General features: G+C 31.5%; 1 protein-coding gene across 1 annotated transcript in view; it reads left to right on the top strand.

Moving 5' to 3' along the window:
• LOC129747932 (mucin-2) overlaps positions 1-21,251 on the top strand; it is a 234,663-nt gene that overhangs the window by 190,910 nt on the left and 22,502 nt on the right. Inside the window, exons 4-5 of the mRNA XM_055742360.1 lie at positions 2,836-3,181; positions 14,881-15,118. Coding sequence (XP_055598335.1) covers positions 2,836-3,181; positions 14,881-15,118 — 584 coding nt within the window. The remainder of the gene's footprint in view (positions 1-2,835; positions 3,182-14,880; positions 15,119-21,251) is intronic.

The raw sequence follows: 21,251 nt of genomic DNA, 5'->3' as shown, positions 1-21,251 counted from the left end.
GTCCACACTTATCTTTCAACACCTTTTTGGACACCGGCGGAATTAAGCTTTTGAATATCCCGTTTGTATTGAAACTTTAATCTTGACACATCAAAAACCTAAGAATAGGTGTTTATTGAAAAGTGTAGCTACACAAGTTCGCATACGAATAACAATCCAACAGTTTTAACATAGTTTTAACATTTATTTTATTTTTCAAACTAATTCATCGAAAAACAATTTTTCACATGTGAAAGGAAATGAATACCCATAATAGTCAACAATATATGCAAAAATAAAACTTAAACTTGTATCAATCAATGTTTTACATCGTACAGACCCCAATGACTCGGGTGGTTAAAAGGTTCTCTAATAAATTATAATGACATAAATTACCTTATTACTGATCACTTTGATTATAAAAAAAGTCTTTAAAGCCACTCCTAATTTTTGTGATATTGAATGATCTCCATACATTCAATTTCAGTCTCAATTTCATTTTGTAGTTATAGTTCTTCTAAATCGTCGATTCAATATTTGAAAGGTTTTGATAAAATTCACAAGTCCACAAAATTCGCATTATTCCGAGGTGTAAAGAATTTAGGAGCTAATTTTGATAAACTTGGATGCCCTGAAACCAAATATGCAATACATTTTTTTATCAGCTTTGGTTTTGAAACTACTTTTGAAAAATAGTAAAAATCATTTGAGAAACTTGTACACATTTTGACAAGGCTTAAAAACATTACAAAAAAAAAACGAAAAAATCGAAGATTTCAAATTAATTATCAACTTTCCACGAGACCGCAAGTAATTCTGCTTTCACCGAAAACAGTCATAGAAGTCTTTTTCTCTCCAACTCTTCTACATCATGGGAATAATAACAAAATTTTGAAGCAGTCTTAAGCCATTTCATTTAAGAGACTTTTTAAGCAAAAAATAAATCGTTATAACATAGACAGTTTAATGCTGTTGGCTTGAGTTATCAAATAAAATCAATAATTCGATAAAAAATTCTAAAGTGTAAAAAAACTTATTTTTTTCATCTTCATATTTCGATTTTATTTCCAAATTAATTTACCTAATTTGATACTCGAACTATTTTATTAAAGTTTTTGAAATATTTCTAATATATTTGTCTTTGTTGTTCAATCCTGAATTTTCGTGTTCTGAAAACATAATCTTCTTGGAAGCCTATGAATCTAAATTTTTAGGAAGCATTTTTTTAATTGTCTACAAAAGAAACTTGAAGTTCCTTCTTTTATATTTTCTTATTGATTATTCAACAAATCACGCAGCTTCCAATCAAACACCCTTGAAGTAAAAAAAAATATTTTCTTTTTTTTATCAAATTAAATTAATCATCCCTCATATGTGTTTATAAATTTTCTTAAACTTAAAATGGAGTCGCAGCAATCAAAAACAAAAACCACGCGTGACTCATACCAGCTTCAAAATTTTTCTATCATAACAAAGACCAAATAAACTCTAGGCTTTATATTATAATTTTCTTTTTAATCTTTAAAACTATTTGTTAAATCTTTGTACAGCTGGCAATGGGTTCCAAATGCACTTCAATAACCATGCACTTCACAAGGAATTTTCAATTTCCCTTGATCCCCAAGTGCTGTTTACTTATCAAAACTGTTGAAACCCGATATTCCACCCTTTCCGGCGATAATTTGTGATAAACTAGATACACTGAACCCCCTTTTAGGTTCATAAATTTGGATGTTTCGGAAGTTTTTCTTTCAACTTCTACATGAAAATTTAAAATTTTGAAAAATTTCATCGAACACGACGGAAAAAACGAGTGTGCTCCGAACCGGTCAAAGCCTATTTATTCCAATGACTAGCCTGAAAGTACATTGATTTAAAACTTTGATTTATATTATATGTAAAATTTATTATTTTTGAATAATGACCATGAGTACGAAAATGGTATAAGAAATCAATTTCTCTATTTATTGTGTATTTTTGCTATTATTATTTATTTCTATCTAAATTTGAATTTCGAACTCCCCCCCCTCGGGAGGGTTCTACGCACAGGCCTGTCTCCAATCATGATTTCCTGTGTATTGGAATAATCGGCACATAATTCTATGCCAACCTGTCATTATTTGACTTTATAATTTGTAACTCTTTGTATTGTCCTAGTCGCGAAACCGGATGGCGTATGACTGAAAAGTCTTAATGCCACAAAGACAGCGTTTTACGTTTTTTGATGATTGGCCGAGGCTGAAATACTACAACTATTTACCCTCGTTCTCTTTCTAACTCAGATAGTGCACTGGTGAAAGGGTCGTGTTAGCAAGACGAAGAAGAAATATTTCTCTAAGTTCGATACTCGCTCTCGTTTGGATTTTGTTTTATTTTCTCATTTCTGGGATGAATTATCAAATTGGATACAAATCCTTTCAAACTAATTTATTGTTTCGCTTGAATGTTTGTAAATAGTGTATCGTATAGCTGAAGAGCTCGAGTCTTTATGCCAGTAGTCGGTTAAGTAATCATATATCATTTTTGGCGCAGTACGTATATCCGTATTTCGTGTTTAGATAAGTTTTGAAAGGAATTTTTAAACAACCTTTATTAACCAATTTAATCTACCCTAAGATCATTCGGATAAGATCAAAAGATATGCAATACATTATTAGATGGGGCATTCAGCCTGTACATATTTATAATGTACTTTAGGCATTTGCATTTTACTGAGGAATCTGATATTCGGCATTTGGCTAAGCAATTTGATATTCTTCATAATTTAAATTTGAAACTTAATTCTCTTTTAAGGTTTTAAAATGACATAAGTAAAATCAAAAGTCTTAACACCTTTTTTCAATTTCCTTTTTTCAGGATTACTCTTCCTACCACAACACCCTCGGCCGACACTCTACCCTGATGGGAAGCGTGGGTGGCGGCGGAGGAGGAGGGGGAGGAGGAGGTGGCGGCCCTTACACCCACATGAGCAAATACTCGTACCCGACGGATGTCAGCATGAGCAGCCACTACGGGTACACGTCCTGGGGCCTCTGGCGCGATACCCGGAATCTGTCCTCCTCGATGTACGGCGTGAAGCAGAAGAATTTCCGGTCCGTTTCGATCCTGCTGATGTCGGCTGCCTTCATCGTGGTGCTGGCGGTGTTGTGCGTGGCCGGGCTGGCATTCTACTTCAGTGCCTTCAAGGGAGACCTTAGCGATTGTGAGTAGCCATTTGTTTTTTTTGTTTGGTTATTACACGTTCTTGATTGTAAGTATTCAAGGAATTTGGATGAGATGTGGATGAAAGGTTGAGTGCTCAGAATTTAACGCAATAGAACATAGCTTCGAGTGAACCATTCTACTTTCATAATTGAAACAAGTGAACATAAGAATGATTTCTAACTTATCATGATAACGTACTGTATCTATTTTAAGATAAATGATAAAAGATCTTGTAGAATTTTCTATCGTGAGTTAAAAAATGCAAAACGCTAAATAATTGTGACCAGATATATAAGGAACCTATGATTCTAGTGTTTGTGAAGTTTCTCGTTGTACTTGTTGTTGTGAAAGTTTACAAATTTCACAAATGCTCTTGAAAACTAATGCATAAATTATCCAAAATAATTCTATTAGGGGCCGTTCAGATACCACGTGGACAACTTAGGGGGGGGGGAGGGGGGTATGTAAATGTCCACGCTTGTCCACGGAGAGGGGGGTAGGGGTTTGGGTAATGTCCACGTGGACATACTTATTTTCAAAATAATTACTAAAGGTGAATAAATATTCAGATGTTTTAATCATAATCCTTAAATGTAAAGCTTTCCAGTTTAAGTTAAAACAACTAGGTAGTAGCCTTTTGAAAGCAAGTGATTAAAATAAAAATTTTGAAATTAAAAATTTTAAAAATAATTTTATTTCAGGAAATGCTTATTCGTTTTTTTTTTAATCAGCCATTTCAATGTCAATAACAAAAACGCTAAAAATGGTGATTCTAACTGTCAAATTAGATTTAGAAAAAAAAAACAATTTCAAATCTGTCCACGTGGACATCCGGGGAGGGGGGTAGGGGTTTGCCAAATGTCCACGCTTGTCCACGGAGGGGGAGGAGGGGGTCAAAAATCTCATTTTTCTGTCCACGTGGTATCTGAACGGCCCCTTATTGGTAGGAGACAAAAAAATCTAAAAAAAAGGAATTTTGCAAAACAGAAAAACATCGTTTTTCTTGTCACTGTTTTCTGTTGATGATAATTAAAATTCACGAAAAGATTATTTTTTATACCACTTTGAATAATCTACTTCAAAACTGTCTAGTTTAGAAGTAATACATGTTAAAACTTAATCACCTTTCAAATGCTGTCCATGCTTCCTGGATTACTCAAAAATCATTCTAGAAATATTCCCCCTTATTCTGAGCCGCGCGTGAGGTGACGATAGTCGAGTCGAGTCGGAGTCACGTGAGTCTAGTCACTTTATTCCCGAAGCCGATGTGACAGAGGTTCATGCCCAGCTGACTACTAGATTAGGATAAGAACTCAAAAAGTTCATTCTAAAAGACGTTTCTCACCTAAAGCGACTACTGGAATCGGGTGGCTAGGGTGATTCGACTATCGTCACCTCACGCGCGGCGCAGAATAAGGGGGATTATTGCCGCCAAACGCAGAAAAAATATGATCAACATGAAATTTTATCATCATATTACATTCATGCGACGATGTCGATCATAACACGGAACCTTCTCAGCTTCCAAGTTTATTTTGGCGCCACATTGCGACGACGTCGCCGAGATGATGCACTCGTTAACGTTATGATTGTGAGACATTCCTAGAAATGGTCGGTCGCTTTTTTCATGGCTCTATTAAAAGTCATCAAAAATGCATTGCTGCCTCGCACTTTTCAACCGGTGCTGATGATCGTTGTAGCTGTTTCAGCAATAATTTTACCTTTTTCGCTGACATTGCTGGTGTGCTTTTATGTGATCCGTAGCATTTCTTCTGAAAAGGCCAATTACATCCGGTAAATTGTCACCCCGACAAGAGCAGGGTCACTCAGCGAGAAACGACGACAACGACAAAATGGCAACTCGGTAATTGGGAAGCGGCCCAGTTTCGGGGCAGATATTTTTGGGATCCCACGAAACGAGCCGGAAATATATGGCTGGCTTGATAAATCATGAGTCGATGCAATAAAAGCCGCTGCAGCGCCGGGAAATGGGTGTTATTCATGAAAAAGGAAGAGACCATTTGGACCGAAAAAACAAACTTAATGGAAGAAATGACACTGAAAGGCATCATTTCAAGGATTTTTGTCTTGGTGACATATATTATTAATTTGAAAAGCTTTTTCAGCCGTTTGGTATAAAATTTTTTAAGAACTTTTTACATGAGAATATAACAGAGAGCTTTATTCCCTAAAAATATCGATCTAGGCAGCGCACAGTGGTCCGAAGGTGCAAAAGTGGACCTTTTTCTTAGCGCCTTTGTCTTTCATTTAAGCCCCAAAGTGACTTCAGTACATTTGTTTAGAAATATGCTCTATAATATGAATGAATCAATTTTTTTTTATTTCAAGAGATGTACATAGTTTTATTTTGTTCTACAATGTTGTAGAATACACAAAAATATGGCACTTTGTTGGAACATCTAATGTCTATCTCCGTTCAGAGGAGAGTTATAAATAAATGGTAATTTTAAAAGGTTTTTTTTTGAGTTTCTTTAAAAAAGTTTTTTAAACTTAACTATTGTTAGATGAAGATTTACATGAATAAGATGTAAACATTTCTTAAAACATTCAAATCACACGTTTTGCACGAGATTTAAACATTCTTTGACGTTTCCTAGCTAACTTATTGCGACTTTAAGTTTTATTTTTAATCAACTTCACGTGCAAGTGGATTTTCAAAACTAATAAATCACATTAAAGCTTCAATCAAGTGCAACAAATTGATGTTAGCGCTATTTGTCTCCACGCGCTCATAATTAAATATAAAAAGCATATTTTCTATGTGTTTTGCATGTTTCCATACAAAAATTTATTTTCGTGTTACGCATAATAATACCTTGAGGCATTGAAAAATAAATTTTGTACAGAACACGTAAAATTTATGTAGGGTGGTTTGCCAATCGTTGTCCCCTAACCCATTGTTGACACAGCATGACTTAAATTGTCAATATTTCAGGTGTTTTTCAATTGTTCCTCAAAAATAATACTGAATCATGTGATTCGGAATGTTTTCTGTTGAAATGAGGCTTTTGTGATATTTTCTGCTGGTAAGTTGTACCTTACGACAGTTTAAATTTTTCTTGTTTTTTTTTCGCGCGGTTTTTGTGCTAATTGTTAACAAAAACCTTAACATTCCTTCTACGGCAAATAAGGTTTTACGTCAGAACAAAACATTTTTCGTATCAGTTTTCCATACGAAACGTTTGTTGAATAATTTTAACACCATGATTTTGAAAAAAAAATTATAATCCAGACTTAACCAGAAAATATGTTGGATCGTGCAACAATTGGTCCTGCCCCATTGTTGTACATATTTCCGCTGCAAAATTTGTTTGGAAATTTCAAATTTATAAATTCATATACCTCCAATAACTTTGTTTGGTTGTTTTTACAGCTAAAAATAGCAATAAAAATTTGGGAAGCGATTGATTAAGTCCTGAATTATAACAACGTGTTTTGAATTAGTAAGAAGGCTTGTACGGGAAAATCCAAATTTTCATTCAAAAACCATCAGCGATGTACTGAAAGTTCAAAAAGCATAATTTTGTATTTTTAAAATATTTCTTGTTTCTTGCAATACATTGCATGTGAACAAAAACTAAACCTAACTTGTACCCCAGAAATGATATTCGTTGTCATACAAAAAATTATAAATAGGTAAATATTTTTTTAATTCTAGAGTTTTGACAGCTTATTTGAAAGCTGGCTAACCGGATTAAAATAAGAATCGCATTATACTGCTTTGCATAACCCATAAGTGTGATAATTTAAAACTTTCGCAAAAACATGTCATGCAATTATTGAAAGCTTCGGAAAGCAAATCCTGCAATTTTACAATACTTTTCAATGGATTACGATTTTTTATTTCGAAATGATTATAACTTTTTTCATGAAATACTTTGCTTCTTCTCATGCTAGCAAACAATTAATCTTAAGAATGGGCAAAATCAATTATTTAAAACTAAATTAATTTCAAACATATTTGAATTTCTTGTATATGCGAAAAGTTCTTCTTGCATACAAATTGTCATACGAAATTGAACACGTTCATTGACTACATGCAACTAAAACAACTCGAATTGTCTATTGATATGACATGTTTTTTTTTTGAATAAGTGGATATTTACGTTTAACTAGTTATTTAAGTAAATTCTGTGCTTTAATTATTTTCCACTCAGAATTTTCACATTTTTTGCACTCAATGTTGATTTTTAATAATTAATTCAATAATTCAAAGACACTTTATATATCCATAAGTTTAATTTTTCTATCGTAAAATCTTAAAAATGAAGTTTTAAAATTATTAAACTCGTTAAAAGAACTTGTGTATGTATGAAAGTCGGGCAATTTGCATTGTCTGAAAAGTGTCAAAGTCAACTCAACTGCATTGGCTTTGATAGACTACTTTTTTTATCAGATTTATTTTGAAATCCTTTATCCCGACCATTTACTCAACATTTTATGCAAAGAATCTAAAAGCTGTTCTGAAAAAATCTGTTTTTCCAATTTCGTGACAAAAAATCTAAAAGAATTTTATTCCATGTCAACAGCGATTCCCTTCATATTGTTATTAATATTGTCAGAATATTGTACAGGAGGAAAACTACGACCCTTAATCCCAAAAACTAGAAGTCAAAGGTTGGAAGACCTGAAATATTACTTATCTGACGTGCAATTTTCTCAGGGATTCGAATCTGCCGTCGAGTTGCCGTCACTGGAGACATCTATGTGAAGCTTTATTTGGCCCTTATCATACAGAAAAATAAACAGACATAGCTTAGTGAAAAAATCGCATCTTCTTCATAGGGGTAAAAGGGCGCAAAACAGATCACGTTTTCTAATCTTTTCACCTGTTGATAGCCACTTAAAAATTAAGCATTGAATACCTTTCAGTTCATTCTATGGGATTTGAAAGACATAAAATTTTATGTTGGTAGGACAAATAAAAATAGACTCAACGCTGGGCCAATTAGTGCAAACAAGTGCATTGGGCGGTTTATTTGGAAGACCCCCCTCCCCCCTCTCATAAGGGGCCGTCTAAAAATTAGATTGCATTTGAACTAGAAGTTCTCATAATAAGCTTCCGTAACAAATATCAGCCTATTCGACCTCATGGTGACTGATTTTTTAAATGTGTAACCATTGGAAAATATCGGACAACATTATGCACGACACAAAATTTGCCTGTGCAACTATTGGGCGCAGACAAGTTGTTTTAAATGTTTTTTTTCAATTTTTATGCCACTTTTTTCAAACACTTGAACTTTTGGATCTTGTTGACTAATCCTGTATGAGTGCAACGATTGGCAAATCACCCTATTGCTTTTTCTGCTTGTTTTATTAAACTTTTTCATTATTTCGATCATGGTTTAAAATATAGATAAATAAAATCTTATAAGCTGAAATTGATTAAATATAAAAAAAAACCAGAACCTATCCTGTCAAAATTCTAGAATATATGAAATCATGATTTCGAATATGAATGAAACAAAAAGTCAGCAGATGATTTCTAAATTAAAATTTCAACTTGCTTTAAACGAACCGAATTACTGAACACTGAGCTATAATTTTCAATGTTTTCTCAACTAAAATATGCGGAATTCAATCGAAATGCAATTAAGAATGTAAATATTCCTTAAGACCAAATAAAAAAAGTTTGTCAATTTTGAGCATAAAAAGCATGTTTTCATTTTAAAATATAAATTTGGTGCTATATATAAAATTTTTAAGCTATTTTTGAGATAGGAAATTTACCAAATATTTATCCCTCAATTATTTAAAGTGATAATTTGATCAAATAATTTAGAATATATCGCGTTGATTGACAAAACTCAGAATTGAAATTGAAAAAAAAAATTTGAATGTTATTCTGAGTTCTGAATCTTATTTTTTCTTAGAAAATTTCCTCAACCTTATAGATCACTTTTGATGGTTGTGTTTTAATAACTGATTCTTGATTATTTTTGGTTCCTGAATTCAAATCATTCAGATTTTATAAAGATATTTTATAACTGATAAAATAATAAAGTTGCTTTAATTCATATCACAGATTGAGTTTTTGATTTGAAGATTTTAATCCATTCAACAACTTTGCGTCTTGACTCATGTTTTAGGAAATATCAAGGATTTAATTTCGTTGAAATTCCCAATTATCGCTGAATTGCAATAAAAACGACAAACGGAAACGGAAATCACTTTTTTCTCAGAGGTCGAAATTACTAACGGTCTTCGGGAAAAATGATCATTGAGTTAACACCATTATGTTTAATATCTTAATTATGTTCTATGGTTTTGCTAAAAAGCACATAAACTTACATATATATATATTGAATTTTTAACTTTTTTTCAAAGTTTATATCGAAAACAATATTGCTTGAATTTTTCTGCCTTGCGTTATCGATACAAATTTTCAATCTGATTTATCAAACCTTAGAACATTTAGAACGAACTAAGAAAATTCACGTTTTTTACTCCACGTCTTAGTTACACTTAGAACAATTACTCAAAAACTATACAAACCTTCTAAAATTTTACAATATTCAGCAAAAATATGAAATGTAATATTAACTTCAGGGATTGTCGAGATGTAACGCGTATAATTTCAAGTCCTTTTAATAACATTTTACTTATGAATTTATTTCAAATCAGTGGATGAGCCATATAGACAAATCGTTTTGTTTTCTTAATGAAACATTGAAACTTAATTTCAAGGATTTTAACCTGTATTTAAGAATTAAAACTCGTTTCAATAAGTGGGATAACTTATATTTAAAAATAAACGATATGTTTTCAGGATTTCCATTCATTTTAAAATTATAGAGCGTTCTTTTTCTCTCTCTATTTTCATCTAAACTATATTCAGTTATGTCTTGTATTCCTAATGAGTTTTGAATTGAAATCCTGACGACGCAAATTTTATTTAATCTTTAATTATAAAAAAAATGAATTGATTCAATTAAATTAAAATTTTCTACATATTACACAAATCTTATATCTTTTCAAAACTCTCAAAATGTGACAATCTTAAATACCACCCTACTCTATAAATAACAAAAGATTTCATAGAAATTAAATTTTCGAAATTTGTGTACTCTGTTTGGGAGGCTATCACTCACCGTTTAGATGACAAACTATTGAGTTATATTTACTGTTCAGGAAAATGGAATAATGAAGCTCCTTTCCAAATAACCCATTATAAATTATATGTACATTAGACTGAGTCAATTTGGGATCATTTTTGAATTGCCTTAACTCGTGTGTCTACAAAGCTTCGACTTGGTTCAACTCACTAATGATTTTTTTGCAAAATTGTTAAGTAACGTTTACAAAAGAAAATTTGAACTTTTAAGTTTGTATGGGAAATAGAATATTTTGTACTTTAAAATTAACATCAGTTTTGTTTCTTCTGTGGAACCAAACCTGATGATGTATTTGTGCCAATCAACAAGTTCTCTTAAGAAAATTTTAATTTGTACAACTTTGTCGAAGATCATAACTTCGTATCGTATAAGGCAAAAAAAAATTAACTTAAAACTGATCCAGTTGATTCCAATTTTTTTTCTTTATGCTCAAAAAACGGGCAATATTTTGGAAAATAATGGAAAAAAGGACGTTAATTTGCTTTAATATCAAGAAGAAGAACAATTCAATCATTATATTTTAATAAAAAACTAATCAGTCGATTTGAAATTGTATTTCAGGCTTCTATAAAATCAATCATGATGTTCTGACAAAATGTGTTCGAAATTATTATTTTTGATCACAAAAATTGAAAGTTATAGTTTCTCAATTTGAGTTTTTTGTTCGTTTTTGCAAATGAAGTGAAAAAAGCAAGAAAAAAGGAGAGCAATTTTTGAAAAAAAAAGTTCAAAAATTTTGAACTAGAAATTCGGGAATGTTGGGATAAAACCGGGCAATCTGACAAACTTAAGTTAAAAAAAAAAAAAAATTCGACAATTTTTTGAAAAAACAAATGAAAATTATCTTAATAAATGTTTGATACAGACCCCGTTCGTTTCATTTGCACATGTGCTAAAATCGAACGGTTTTAAGAAACAACATTACCTTTTAATTTCCTTTTTTAAAGGATCAATTTAACTTGGACAAACACCATAAATACGTTTTTATGTTCTGAAATGATGATAAAATGCAACAATAAAAACAAATGTTTTAAATGTATGAAGTACTCAAAAATGACAAAAAGATGAAAAATTCAAAAAGCTAGGAAACAAATACAAACAAAAGACTGAAAATGACAAAAAACAACTATAAAATGTGAAGTATGACAAAAACAACAAATATGTCAAATGAAAACAAACATTATAAACAAAATAAGAAAAGTACAAAATGCATCAAAAACACAATGAAAAAAATTAGAAATGACAACAAATGGTCGGAAATTGACTAAAAATAACATTTTTGATAATAATAATAGTTATTTTGTAAAAATAACTGAAAAAAAATTGAGAAAAGAAACCGTTCGATTTAGGCAACATTCAATTTTGGCAACAGAAAATGTACGGGTGTGTTGCCAAAACCGAACGGGGTCTGTATTAAAGATTTCAATTCATTTAACAACTCTGAGATTCTTTTTTCACCAAAAAAGATTTAACATCTGCTCGCAGTAATCATTTTAGTTTATTTTTTTTAAATTTTGTCAAATTCCTGCATTTCTTTTGAACTGTTAACATCTGAAAAAGTATACTTATGTTATTATTTCTCAGAAGTCAAAATTACTCGCAATCATCGAAAAAATTATCCATTTAAAAAAAACCTTTATTTTCAATGGCTTTGTAACATTTTACAGTTTATTCGAAACAATACACAAGTTTTTCAACACTTCCAAACCATTCAAAATGAGCTCTTATATTGTTTGTATCAGCAATGTGATTTTTGTTGCCTCATGCTTTCAGATATTGATCCTTCATTTCATGATTTTTAAATAATTTCTAAATTTATCTTTTATTTCAGAACTTAATTAAGATTTAGAAATTAAATGTATGACCCACAATTGCAGAAGTAATTAAAACACGATATTTTCGAATCACTATTCTGGAAAATATTATATTGTTAGAAAAAATCTGAGTTATAAAATCAGTTTTAAGTTCAAAGCAATCCCAAATATATTTTTTTTCGAACGTATATTTGCAAAAAAATAATCATTAAAACTTACTTTGGCATGACCTAGTACTTATATTAAGAAGCTAAGCAAAAATATATAGAAAATTTAAAAGTTTCTTTAAATTTTCTTTTACTCAACAAAAGCTGATTCTTTTTATTTTATAAATAACATCTTTGACGAGAGATTCCATATCAAGCTCATTAAACGTTTTTATGACTTCCTTATAATTAAAATGCGAAAATCACCTTTTTATCAACATTTTTTCGCATTGAAAATTAAAGCCTTGCAGATTGAAAATGTATAAAATAATATCGAAAACATTCTGAATAGAAAATGAGTTTAAAATGTTGAAATTTCATTTTCCGTTTTCAATTTATTCAAAATACCTCAAATTTAGTTCAACGAGATCAAATTGGAGGAAAAAGTACTTCAAAGTAAAGTTCTTCAAATATGTAAGTGATCTGGAAAACATGGTTTACTTCATCCGTGAGGTGCCTGATGGTGATTTTTTTTTAAAACGCACGTGATTAAGGAAAGCATGGAATGGATCTTCGATTTCCTTCTTTTCTTAATAACAACGAAATGATTCTTGAGTTTCAGGCACAATAAAAATTTCAAATTATAGAGCTTCATTTCAGACTTTTTTTTTCACGTGTTTTCATCAACAGGATTCTGAGGTTGCAGAGAGTATGAATTTGCCCTCGTTAGACGCGAGATTATTTGTTTGTTATCTTATAGACAACTAAGCATGACTTGCCTGGAGAAATAAAACCGCATAATGTTTCCTACATATTCACATTGTGGCCCGTTGAATAATATTATTTAGTATAATTTCGATGGTTTTTCAATAATTATGCTTCTGAAATGAATGAATTCGAATAATTTATTTAAAGAAAATGTTTCCTCTCTTCACTAAGAACAGGTAGAAACAAAATTTGATGAATCTTTCACACGAATTATCCAAGTTTTAGTCAACTTTACCTTAAATGGTGGCCCTTTTTCTAGGAGGGGGAAGAAGGCCTACAAACTTCGTAGGAACAATTTCCGACCTCAATCTGTTCAGTTGTTTACGAGCCGTTACACATAGACATAAAAGGTAAATATGATAATATTAGGTAAATATGATTTAAAATGTTTTGTTTGTTTGTCTCGATTATATATTTCGTTTTTCCATCTTTATGGCATTCGCGACTTTATCAACGATGCAGTTGGCGGATCGATATTGAAAAACTTATCCGGTACAACTGTGATCGATGTTTGCTCTTGAGCTCGAACTCGCAGACATCGGCTCAGGAGACAACAGACTTGCCAACTGACCTATTTCACAAGCCCGATGATTGAAAATATGATTTTTTGAGTAATATTGAAAAATAGCGCAACACTAGCTCTTTTAAAAAGCGTGCTTTCTCGAACAAAGCTTTCGTATACTTATACCTCTTTGACTTCAAGGATCTCATACTTATATGGTTGCGAATACAGTGGAGGGCTAATATTCATTAATTTTTTTCTCCGGGAAAAGGATCATCAGATTTTTTGAGAAAATACTAGTTTCCTCAGAAAAGAGAAGTGCTTAGTTCGTCCCAGGTGCTCGCTATGCCCTTATCTCCCCTTCCTTCTAAAAAAAATAGAGATTGCTGTCAGCTTCATTGTTTCTAATTAAGCTTATTTTTAATCTTTTAATCTGCATGCAACTATTTGATAATACTTTCGTTTAGCTCGAAAATTGTTGGCTAAATTATGTTGATTGCACACATAAAAAATTATTATTTCTCGCGTTAGCTTTCATTACGTCGTATGAAACAGAATGTAAACAAACAGTTTTATAACGAAAAAATACGAAAACTGACATAAACTTGTCGCAATTTCTTTCCATTCCGAATATTTGTAGCCTAGACAGCATAATCAATATGTGAATTTACAAATTTTGAAGTTGTTTGATAACTTTTGCAGCAGTTTTTTGTGAATTCTTAAGATGTTCCATACGACGTATTGAAAGCTCAAGCGAAATTTTATAATCTTAAAATTCTCCTTACCCAAAGAGACGTAATCACAACTTATCACACATTGCTAAAAAAAATCTTCCAGCATTCGACAGTTTGACCTACTTCCAAATGCCACTCATCCATTCACTTCCATAAAACGTTCTCCGCGCGCTGAAGGAATCCAGCTCAATCGTCGTTATGAAATATCTCCTCAAATTAATTACCCACGTCTTTTCCAGGAAGTCAATTTCGTAGCATAAAAATACCACCAGCAGCTGGAGGTCATTCCAGCATGGTCATCCTTAATTAAATTACCCACCCACCCATTCACTCGTTTTGCCACCCACCTTTCTTCGCTGCCAGTCTTCTCATCAAAGAAATACGTGCCTATTCTTTTTGCGTTTGGTTCCGCTCAAGAATCGCAGGCACGTTCCATATTGATCAAACAACCGCCAATTCATAGCCACCCACCGACCCACCTCCAACCACCCACTCGCACATACATTCCGAAACACTTTCATTCACATCCGGTATTTTCATCGTTTTTTTTTGTTTCTTTCTCTTCTTCTTCTTCTACTTGGGCCAATTTTCCAGCGATCCTGGTGTTCGACTGCACCTTCCGGGTGACGCGCGGGGACATCTACACGACCGGCCTGAGATCCAATGGAACTTCCGTTTTCCGGCAGAAGTCGGCCTACTACGAGCGGCTTATTGGCACGTCCCTGGAGCAGAGCGGCCTCACCGTTTCCCGGACCGACATCATGGACTTTGGCGACGGGCCAACGATTGTGCTAGGCTTTCGGCTTTTTCTGGACATGCGGAAGATTAAAATGTAAGCCCCATAAGCTTGTGTGTGTATGTTTCTTTCTTGTATGTGTGCCCAGTCGTGCGCAAATAACGGTACGTTTGATAAAGTACATGGTGAAGTTTGATGCCAAGCAGAACGCACGATTGGATTCATGGTTTTTGGATTCTACGAAAATTTTGGAAGTTTTTATTGAATTCATTAGAAATAAGTTTAAAAGAAGCAGACTCTGACTTGCTTTTCAAATAACAAATAATTTTCAATTTAAAAACTAAAAACAAAATAATAGAATTCAATAATGATGATGAGAAAAAAACATTTTTTTCAGAGAAAATACTAAAACCTAGTTCTAGTTTTTTTATCTACGCAAAAATCATTTGGTAAATAGTATCAAAGTTTATAAAATCCAAGAATTGTTATTAGTTTGGTGTAAAAATTGATTATACAGTATGAAAGTTTAATTCCAGAATCAGAGTCTAAAATGAAAGCTCAAAATTTAGAAGCAAAGATCATTTGAGATTTCATACAGTTACAAAGAGTAGTTTGTAATTCCAGATTTAAAAAATATAAAGTAAAAGAATGCAATTCTACAGTATATTTGATGCTTAAGATAAAAAACCTTAACCTGGGTTTAAAAATGATCTGAGAACCTGTTTTGCATTTGAATGATTTTTCCGATAATTTATTAAAAATATATATGTTTTTAGTATAATCATTAGACTAGTGTACTTTTCGACTATTTTCACTGATCACAACGCCACTTACAGGGTTTGAACATTATTCATTTTCAAGTACTCTGGCCGAGTACTCGAGAGTTGAAAATCAGCAGTTAATAGAAAAAAAATATGTTCGAAATGAACTTTTTATAAAAAGATAGCCTTTAATAACCTTTAATTTGATGTATTACACTTAGTTATCGCAACAGTGCTAGCAAAGTTATTCAAATATCTGTGCAACAAATTTGATTTGATAAATGATTTTACATTCAAGTTTTCTCCCCACTCACTTGTGTACAACTCCCCCTGCTTGCTGATTTTAAGCTCTGAACTTGAAATATAAATTTTCTGTACAAGTTGGTAGTTTATGAATTTTTAATTTTTTCGGTTTCATCTAGTCAATTATCTAAAACAGGTCGTTACTGATGCTTGTCATACCAATCTCCGTGCATTTTAAAACCAACATTTTATATTTTTAAAAATTTGCTAGAAAACATTTCAGAAAACTTTCAGGAAAAATGTACTTTTTCAATAAAACTCCTAGCGCACTCTTGAAACTTACTCAAATGAGCTTAAAATTGGCCAGAGTACTTGAAAATGAATGAGGATCAAACCCTGCAAGTGGACTTGTGATCAGCGAAAAAAGTCGAAAAGTGCAAAAAAAAAGAGCCGCCAGAGTGAAAAAAATGTCAAAAAAGATATTCTGAATATCTTTTTTGACATTTTTTTCACTCTGTTGTGTTGTGAGCCTAACTGAATCAAAGCAATCGAAAGATACCGTGGTTGAACTAAAAGGAACCTTTCGATTGCTTTGAATAAGAAATTTTTTTAATTGGATTATTGGTTCTTGATTATTATTTTATGTTTAGGTACTATGCTGCAAAAAAAAAATATTTTTACAAATTGACAGTCATTTCATGCATCATTAAAGGTGGAATCAGAAATGTTAATACTATTGATTCGAAGTTATTAAATTTTTTAAGTTGTTTATTCCTCAATCACTAAACTTCAAAATTTAACCAAACGTACAAAAAACGTCAGTACTTTTTCTCAGAAGCGAATTCAATTTGTACTCTTGCTTCTCTATTCTAAAGTTTACCATATAAAAGAATTTTTTTTTTGAATAATCAATAGAAAAAAACACCTCACATGATGCCAACAGAATTTGCGGATTTCTCTAAGGAATTTTATACCTAAAATCTGAAATAGCTGAAAAAAATAAACAAAGACAAAAAACCTTAAAAATTATTTAAATTGAAACAAAGTCAAAGTGAAAAGAGAAATTTAAAATTTCCATGACCTAAGCTAATTTGGACAAACAAACCTCTGACATGCCTTTCAAATAAGATTTCTAGAAATGAAACCAATGCACGCCTTATAAAATCAATTGGAGAGACCCCTTCAAAGTTCGAATATTCATCAATAATCATTATCAGCCCAGTTCGGTGTTTGGCAACGCCTTATTTCTATTTTTCAAACTGTGACCCAGAGATGGGTCTCGAAACATTCGGTCAGCGAATCATTAATTTTCGTGAAGAAATGAATCCAACTTTTCTAACATAAATTTTTATCTTCTCTAATTCCTTAAATTTCTACTTACACAGTTGGTTTCATTTCTTCACAAAAAAAGTTTCGCTGACTGAATGTTTTTCTTAAAGAAAAAATTATCGATAAAATAACGGAGAAAAAACAACTTCAAACCTGCCAATTTGTCCTGTAGAATTGATAGAAATTATAAAATATTGCATGTGATTGAAAGAAATTATTTTTACCGAAAGTTACCGAAAGACCTTTAAGTCTTTATTAAACAAAAGACAAAAAAGTTATTTCGTTACAAAAAAAAAAAAACAAAATAAAAATTGATTCCACATATTAAAAATTATAAATAATAATTTAAACATTGAATTTCTGAGTTCAAAAAAAGTAGTTCAAAACAAGGTTCCGATACTTGTTCATGATTGATCCAATATAGGCGATACTTCCAAAGCCCCCTCAAATTGTATTACAATTCTCTTCCTTTGCTGTGTGAAAAGAGAGGATGTTGCGCGACATTTAATGTTAGCATCATCAGAGGGAATCGTTGCGTTGCGTGTTTCACAGTCGAAACAAATCCTATCCCATCCACACGAATTGATTGTTTGCCCACAGGCCAAATCTCCGTTTGATGTATCAGTTGCTAAAAGAACTGAAAAGAGGAAATTGTTGGCTTGTTGCGTTCGCTTGCGAATATCTTCAAGTCAAATTTGAAAGTGAAGCATTCGAGAGCGAACGCTCTCTTTAACTCGCTCATATGCAGATCACAAATGTCGAGTCTTGCGGGTATGTCATGTTTTTGCGGGAACGTGTGTTTTTTCAACAACTTTTGTCTGGCGTTGCTTGAAGCTTCAAGATAATAATGTAACTATTGCACCGGAAATAGGCAGCGAAAAATTTCATGCAAAATTGAAGCGTGGGTAATGGAAAATGTGTTAATTGAGGATTGTAAAAATAAAAAAAAAAATATGCTCGAGGAATAACGTAATAAAATGTAGTCTTATGCACTGTTTAACGTTTTAAACAGTCAATATTTTGAAAATGCTTTTTTCACATTTTGATAAGCAGATTTTTTGCGTTTCATCATTAACCATTCATCATTAATCATTTATCCAGATTGACAATTGCCTCTATTCACAAGGGGATAGAAATAGAACATTTGAAAATTGAAAGTAAAGATTTTATTTAATTTTCTTTTTTTTATGTTTTTGAAGTAATATAGTGTACAGAATGATTTCTAAACAAAAAAAGTGGGTGTAACCGATCAGAGTTAGGCAAAATGTCACGAAAAACTTCAGACTCAAATTCTACAGCCAATTCAAATGTTAGAACCTAAACATTTGGTATCATCTGATAACGATTATACCAGTTCAGAATTGAGTTGATTATTATTTTATTTTATGTTGAATTTAATTATTTATTAATCGATTGAAAGGAACTGAAGTTCATTTGATAATTTTTATCAAATTTTCAGATTTTAAATTGTGTGTTTGAAAGTATTTTAATTTGGAAATTTTAATTCTATTTTTAATTCTGAAGCCTAATATGAGCTGCTGTTTCTAGATATTGATAGTGATTTATTATTGCCAAAAACTTTTATTTGAAAACTTTGATAAAAAAAACATTGTTAAATTGTCTTGGTCATTATCTTGATTTCAAATTCTTAGTTTTTATTGAGTAAACATTTGTAAAATTTATTTTTGTGTTAAGGCTGAGTCTTCAATTTTTGCAAATTTTGATAAGGGATTTTTAAAATATATAGTAGTCTTTTAAGATTATTTATGACCATCTTCAAGGCCTCAAAAAATAAATTTATTAAAAATCTATAGTTTTTTAATATTTTTCCAGTGCATCACAGTACACATGTATTTAAAGTTAAAGCAACACCATGTTTAATACTAAAAAGGTAAAAAATCTGAAAAGTTTGTCGCAATTTTCCTACACTAACTAGAATTTAAGAATAAAAAATACCTTTTTTGGCTTCAACAGCCAGGTACCATGTGAACTGAAATCAGTTTTGATTTACTTTATCATCCAACTCTTAAATACTCCATATCAATATAAAAATAAATCAGATATCCGAAAAATATTCCCAGAAATTCGATCTTTACTCAAAAATTGCTATCAGAAATAACATAAGATCTCGACTTTTTTTTATTTTTATAATTAACTCATTTAAGCACCAATTAAATATGATCGATGTCTCCGATTGCATTTTTAAATCCGATCCGGTTCTCATTCATCAATGGCAACACTTACGTTCATATTTAATTGATTTTTTCTCGAACTTCTGCAGAACTTGTATTTTTGTAAAAAGCCGATTTGAAAAAAAAATGTAAGCAATGATAAATTACTTTTAATGTTTCTCATTTATAAGCCAAAACAATTTTATACTTCTCCAGCTGAACACTACCGCAATTCGTTGGACCATCAAGACGAAACATAATTTAGATTATTGGTTCGCGAAGCACTTAAGTGAACATGTTCTCGACCGATTCGCTCAGCAGCGAACTGCAACAAGTTGTTTTTTGAATGTCGCAGTTCGCCAGTGAATGTATCGCTTGTCGGTGGATATTTGTTGCATGCTTCTGCATGAATGATACAAGAAGCTGTGGATTCGCCATAGGCATTCCTTCTAGCCTGAAAACAGTCACATGGAAATGTTGCAGGCAAGAGCAATGAAACTTTTGTTTCGCCGGAGAAATCTCTCACTGAACGATGAGTGGAAACGAACGAGTTTCAGATCCTTGGTTCAAAATGACAGTTTTGTTTTCTAGCGTTTGAAAAATATTAAGTGGAACAATTTCAACTTTTTTTTCGTTCCGACCTATCGTTTACCAGCTCGGAATATGCAGTCAGAGAAGCTTTAAATCATAAAAAATATTTGTTAACTATTTTGTTAATAACATTGAATATTTTTTATGCTACAAATTAGGTTTGAAGTGTGTTAACCGAAATTGTAGTGTGAACACCAAACAATTCGAGTCATCCATTGTTATATATTTAATTTTCAATGCATTTCAGTGGATTTTTAGTTGAACGTCTGTTACACACAAATTCCTTACAAAATTTTAACTAGTTTTCAAAAGATGCTGTAAAAGAGCTATGGCTGCATGAAACTATGATGTCAAAGATAGTCGATATTTAAATTCAGCCAGAGTATGTGAAAAACCAAAAACATATCAAACATATCATATCAAGTATTTCACTTGCTACTTGCTAACATCGTCAATGTTTATCGACGGTAAACGCATTTTTCGAAATCAAAATTATATTTAACACCTTGCTCTAATTTAGAATAAAATTAATCGTTTCCTGATGAAAAATGGGAAATATTTAAATGTATGCATTTTCCATCAGGGTGAACTTTAGCCGATGAATGCAATTATTCTGCGTTTTTGGAAGTTCATATCCATAATTATAAATTTGAATATAAGGAAAAACATCATCTGACGGCTGCTTTTGAAAAATGAATTAAATAATTACTTTTAGCGATTTTCAAGAAAAGACAATTCAACGTTTTCATTAACTGAGAATTAATCTTTTTCTTAACCGATATGCAGTTGATTTAGAAAAATTATTTTAAAAAACTACAAAATTGTAGCATGAAAATAACTAACACATATGAATTTGATTTTTCGTGGATAGAAAACTCTAACATTAAAGTTATAACTAAAAACTGTTGTACCTGATATTTAACCATAAGATCAGATATACAAAGATTATATTTTCGAGGTAAATTTGACTATCAAAGTAAGTCTTCTAAACGTAGCACAATTGCGGGAAGCGAACAGTAAATACAATCTTGTGAATACTTAAAAAAATAATAATCAAGATTTCCATAAAACAAACTCTTCAAATGAATTACAATCTTATTAAATTTTGTTTATTGATTATGAAACGTAGCTTTA

This window comes from Uranotaenia lowii, chromosome 2, assembly GCF_029784155.1.
Source record: "Uranotaenia lowii strain MFRU-FL chromosome 2, ASM2978415v1, whole genome shotgun sequence".
Taxonomy (NCBI): domain Eukaryota; kingdom Metazoa; phylum Arthropoda; class Insecta; order Diptera; family Culicidae; genus Uranotaenia; species Uranotaenia lowii.
The sequence above is the reverse complement of the archived record's forward strand: the minus strand, read 5'-3'. Positions and strand labels throughout refer to the sequence as shown.